General features: G+C 53.0%; 1 protein-coding gene across 3 annotated transcripts in view; it reads right to left on the bottom strand.

Annotated features, from left to right (window-relative positions):
- Nucleotides 1-4,335, bottom strand: part of PALD1 (phosphatase domain containing, paladin 1) — a 99,251-nt gene that overhangs the window by 51,685 nt on the left and 43,231 nt on the right. For all 3 annotated transcript variants that reach the window (XM_010852230.1, XM_010852228.1, XM_010852229.1), the window contains exons 3-5: nucleotides 4,121-4,335; nucleotides 1,460-1,562; nucleotides 21-200 (exon numbers count right to left, since the gene is read on the bottom strand). In XM_010852230.1, the coding sequence (XP_010850532.1) occupies nucleotides 21-200; nucleotides 1,460-1,562; nucleotides 4,121-4,305 (468 nt within the window). In that variant the 5' untranslated portion in view covers nucleotides 4,306-4,335. The remainder of the gene's footprint in view (nucleotides 1-20; nucleotides 201-1,459; nucleotides 1,563-4,120) is intronic.

The raw sequence follows: 4,335 nt of genomic DNA, 5'->3' as shown, positions 1-4,335 counted from the left end.
TGGGAAATGGCCATGCTTACCCGGTGTCCATCCTTCTGGAGTTTCTGGAGGACCTGCCTAAACCCCGAGAGGCTGGGCTGTCCCATGCCGAACACAGCGAGCCCGCCCTGCACCTGCCGGAAGTTGGGGGCCCCACAGCTCTGCAGGGTGCCCAGTGTGTCCATCTTCTCAGTAACATCCCGCACCAGGAAGTAGCGGCCCTGGCAGGGGAGAGCCACAGGGGTCACTCAGATGACGCAGGGACATCTTCTACAGACAAGGCTCTATCCCAGGCCCCAGAGGATGGGGCGCAGGGAGACGGGGTGGGGAACATGATCCTCAGGTTGTCTACAGACTCGTGGGAAAAGCAGAGAGAATACTTGTGATGCCAGGAGGGGTGTCATATAGTGTGGGAAGAGAGAAGACAACTCTTCCTGAAGGAGAATCAAAGAAGGCTTCAGGCTGGAAGTGGCACCTGAGCCAGGACTTGAGGAAGCAGAGCAGGGAGAAGCATTACAGGGACCGGGAATGGAGACCAAAGCCGCCTGCAGGGCGCGCCTACAGCCCCCAGGGCAGAAAACAAACATCTCTCACCCAGAGGCGAAGCCCATGGAGAAGGGGTTCAACAGGGAATTACAGCTGGGACACCAGCAACCAACTAGGAGAAAAGTGTGAGCCACTTCCCAGGGGCCTGCAGTCATGCGTATGGGCAGGTCTCTCCCTTCCCCAGCTGGGGATGCAGACCAGAGAAAAGAGGGGTCAGGTGAGAGCAGGAGGAACTAGGAGATTTATTCCCGGGCAAAAAGAAACCATGAAGTCATCTCATCCACCCGTTCACCCACCTCCCCATCCACCACTACCTCCCACCCAGACCCTCTTTCAACAAATACAGTTTAATCATCATGACTACCATTAATTCATTCACTGACTGTTTTTGAACACCTACATGATTACCCAAGCATTGTTCTAGGAGCTGGGACTATAGCAGTCACCAAGACACATGAAAACTCATCTGCCCTTGGAGACTTTACTTTCCAGGGGACATTTTAAGGTTAAAAAAAAAGATAGATCTAGATAGATATACATCTATGTCTACATCTCTATCTATGCACTAAAGAAGTCCTAAAACTTCAAAAGACAATGGGATGACGATTCCTAGCCTGAGAAGAGCAGTCTGGGGCCCCAAGCCCTTCAGGTTCCCATGTGCGTCTTCCTTGGTGCTCAGAGAGAGGGGTGTGGCCAGGCTGGGGCCAGGCAGGGGCCACATGGGGACAGAAGAGCAGGGTCCCCACAGGGCAGCAAGAACAGGCCCTAGGGTATCAGAGAGGGAGAACAAGTGGGATCAGGGTCCCAGAGGATGGGGTGAGGCAGAGAAGGAGGCCACAGGGGAAGCAGGGGGAGATTAGGGAGGGAGCCTACGAGGAAGGAGGGCTGGAGTGGTGGGAGGCAGGAAGGGAGAGAGGGGCAGGCCTGACCTCACCTGCACCAGGTAGTGCTCGGGGGTGGCATCAGAGAGCCGGCCCAGGGTGTAATGGGCTTTCAGCAGCTCATCGTGGATCTGGAACTCCTCCTTGCAGTTGTACCTGCCAGGGGCAGGATGCAGCTGGCCTCAGGCAAGCACAGTGGCCAGGATACACTCCACCCTCACCCGGCCCACAGCAGGGCCACCCCATCCCACACATGCATTTATGACAGACGCTGCCTGCTGTCCCCCAGTATCCACACTCCCCTTCTTCCTCAGCAACAGTTCCCTGAATTTGTGATGGGGCCATCCAGCTGAAGACTCTAAGTCCCAGCCTCCCTTGCACCTAGTGTGATCATGTGATTCAGTTCTGCCCAATGGGATGTGAGGAGAAGTATGCAACTTCTGGGCCATTCCCTTAAAGGAAAGAAGACGTATTCCTTCCTTCTCTCTGGCAAGCACCCAAAAGTGACGGCAGGAGGTAGATGCTGATGATGGCAGGGCAACAAAAGGAGGAGCCTGGCCGATTGTGGAGCAGTCATTCCAGCCTGGAATACCTCCTGGACTTTTGTGTAGAGAGAAGCTGCCGTCTTGTTTAAAGCCTCCTTAAACAAGGCTTACTTTGGCCCCAGATGGTCCCTCCATCAGATGTGTTTAAGAACCCCCACACTGACAATCCCACAGCACAGTGTAGTGGTTCAGGACACAGGCCTTGGGGCCAGGGTATGACTTGGACTCCACGGCTTTGAAGTTACGTGGTCTGTAGTGTCTCCAGTCACTCCCACCTCCTAAGGGCTGCTGTGAGAAGACAAAGCACTCATGAAGTAAGTGCACAGTGCCTCAGGGACTCTAATCATCTAGTAATCTAATTACTAGTAAAGTTCTACCTCCACCCAGGGCCGTTTCAAACAAAACACACAGATTTCTGAAGATGCTCAACCTGAGGGACGGCTGTGCATTACAGACCCAAAATGCGTCTGTGCTGATTACAGCAAAGAATCTGACACAGCCTCCCAGGGCTCATGATCTGGGGTCTGACATCTCTTTACCAAAGGATAAGGGTGATGGAATGAGTAGGGTGGGGAGCACTAGACAGGAGTCGTGAGACCTGGGGTCCCTCAGCCAGCTCTGTCTCCCTCTCACACATGACCCATGAAGGGCAAATCCTGCCTTCCCAGAACTCAGTTTCTATATCTAGGTCAGGTTTCATATCTGATCTAAAAAAGCTATTGATTAGATCAGGAGTCAGAAAACCTTTTCTATTAAGGACCAGATAGCAAACACTCCAGGCTTTGTGGGCCCCGCAGTCTGCCACAACTTCTCCACTCTACCACTGCAGCCTTAAGCATCCTTTGGTGATATGCAAATGAGGGGGCGTGGCTGTGTCACAACAGAGACTTATTTACCAAAACACGTGGTGACCTGATTTGGCCTGAAGGACACAGTTTGCCAGCCCGTTTTGGATGATCTTCTAAGGTCCCTCCTACCACAAACAAGCTACAACGCAAGGAGCACTAGGTCACAGTCGGCTCTAGGAGGCATGCAGGATACCACTGAGGTGGGTTTTTACAGCAAGCCAGAGAATGTTCTGAGCCGTGCCATGCTTAAATTTTTTGAACCTCATCCCCACAGATCCTGATAAGGAAACTAAGCCCTTATGAGAGGGAAAAGGATTTGCCCAAGGTCACAGAGCAGGGGACAGGCAGAGCTGGGCCCAGGATTTCCAACACTGTGCTCAAGACCCAAACCAAGTTCTGTCGTGCGCTAGTCAAAAAACTACATATCAGGTCCCTTTCATTTAACATCTCCTTCCTCCCCTTATGAGCAAAGTAATGTATTATGATTCCAGTTTTCCTGTCAGGCCCCAAAGCCAGCAGGCCGGATTTATCACTCCTTCAGTTTCCTTACACAGAGGCCCCATCTGCTAGGCCTCCGCCAAACGTCACTCCAGGAAACACATCCAGTTCTTAGCTAATCATGTCTACCTTCCTCCATCCTGAGGGGTCCCAAGGCAGGGAGCTCAGTGGGTGGATGCGAGGAAAAACAAGGCTTCCCGATCACCAGGAGACGGAGCCAATGTCCCTCTGCTCCCTGGCCTCAAGCTCTCGGCACCCGCTCCTTCCCTGGGCCCACAGGACACATGCAGGGTATCCAGGTCTCTCAAAGGATGGGGCCAGAACAAACCCTCAGTAATCTCCAGAAAAGTCCCTGAAGGGCCCAATTAGGAAAGTTGACCAACAGCTTCCAGCTTTTTCAGCCCAAGGCCCTTTAACAGCCTGGTGTCAACCTCAGTTTTGAACCATAATTACAGATTGTGGGGGGAAAAAAACCTAAATTTTATGTATCTGAGTACATAAACTTCCTTTTAAAAAGTTCAGCAAAAAATTACTCTCAAAAGAGTGTCCCAACCTCCCCCCGGCCAGCCGCTCCTCCCATTCCTACACTCCTTGACAATCACGACATGAAACGTAATCTGAGCTAATAGAACCCCAAAAGACAGCCGCTCTGCCACCCACTTGCTGTGTGACTCCAGACACACTGCTTAACCTCTCTTGGCCTCAGTGTCTTCCTCAATGGAAGCAGATTGGAGACGTTAAGTGCTGTATGCCACCACCCCTCCAGGCAGCTCCCCCCAGCCATGTCTTCTGGGGACAGGGTCATACTTGTCCTGCCACTCACGTGATCACGACGGGGGCCACCTTGTTGGGGATGATGGACTTGGCCTTACTGTTGTGCAAGCCCGTGGTCTGGAAGGAGTGGACACTGAGTGAGTGCCGACCATCCATCGAGCCACCGTCCTGGAGGCCCTCAAAGGGGGCGCTTGCCGAGACCGTCTGCTGGGCCGTGCTGGCTGTTGTACCCATAGTCTGCTGGCAGCCTCAGGACCCAAGACC

This window comes from Bison bison, unplaced genomic scaffold (assembly GCF_000754665.1).
Source record: "Bison bison bison isolate TAMUID 2011002044 unplaced genomic scaffold, Bison_UMD1.0 scf7180017864309, whole genome shotgun sequence".
Taxonomy (NCBI): domain Eukaryota; kingdom Metazoa; phylum Chordata; class Mammalia; order Artiodactyla; family Bovidae; genus Bison; species Bison bison.
The sequence above is the reverse complement of the archived record's forward strand: the minus strand, read 5'-3'. Positions and strand labels throughout refer to the sequence as shown.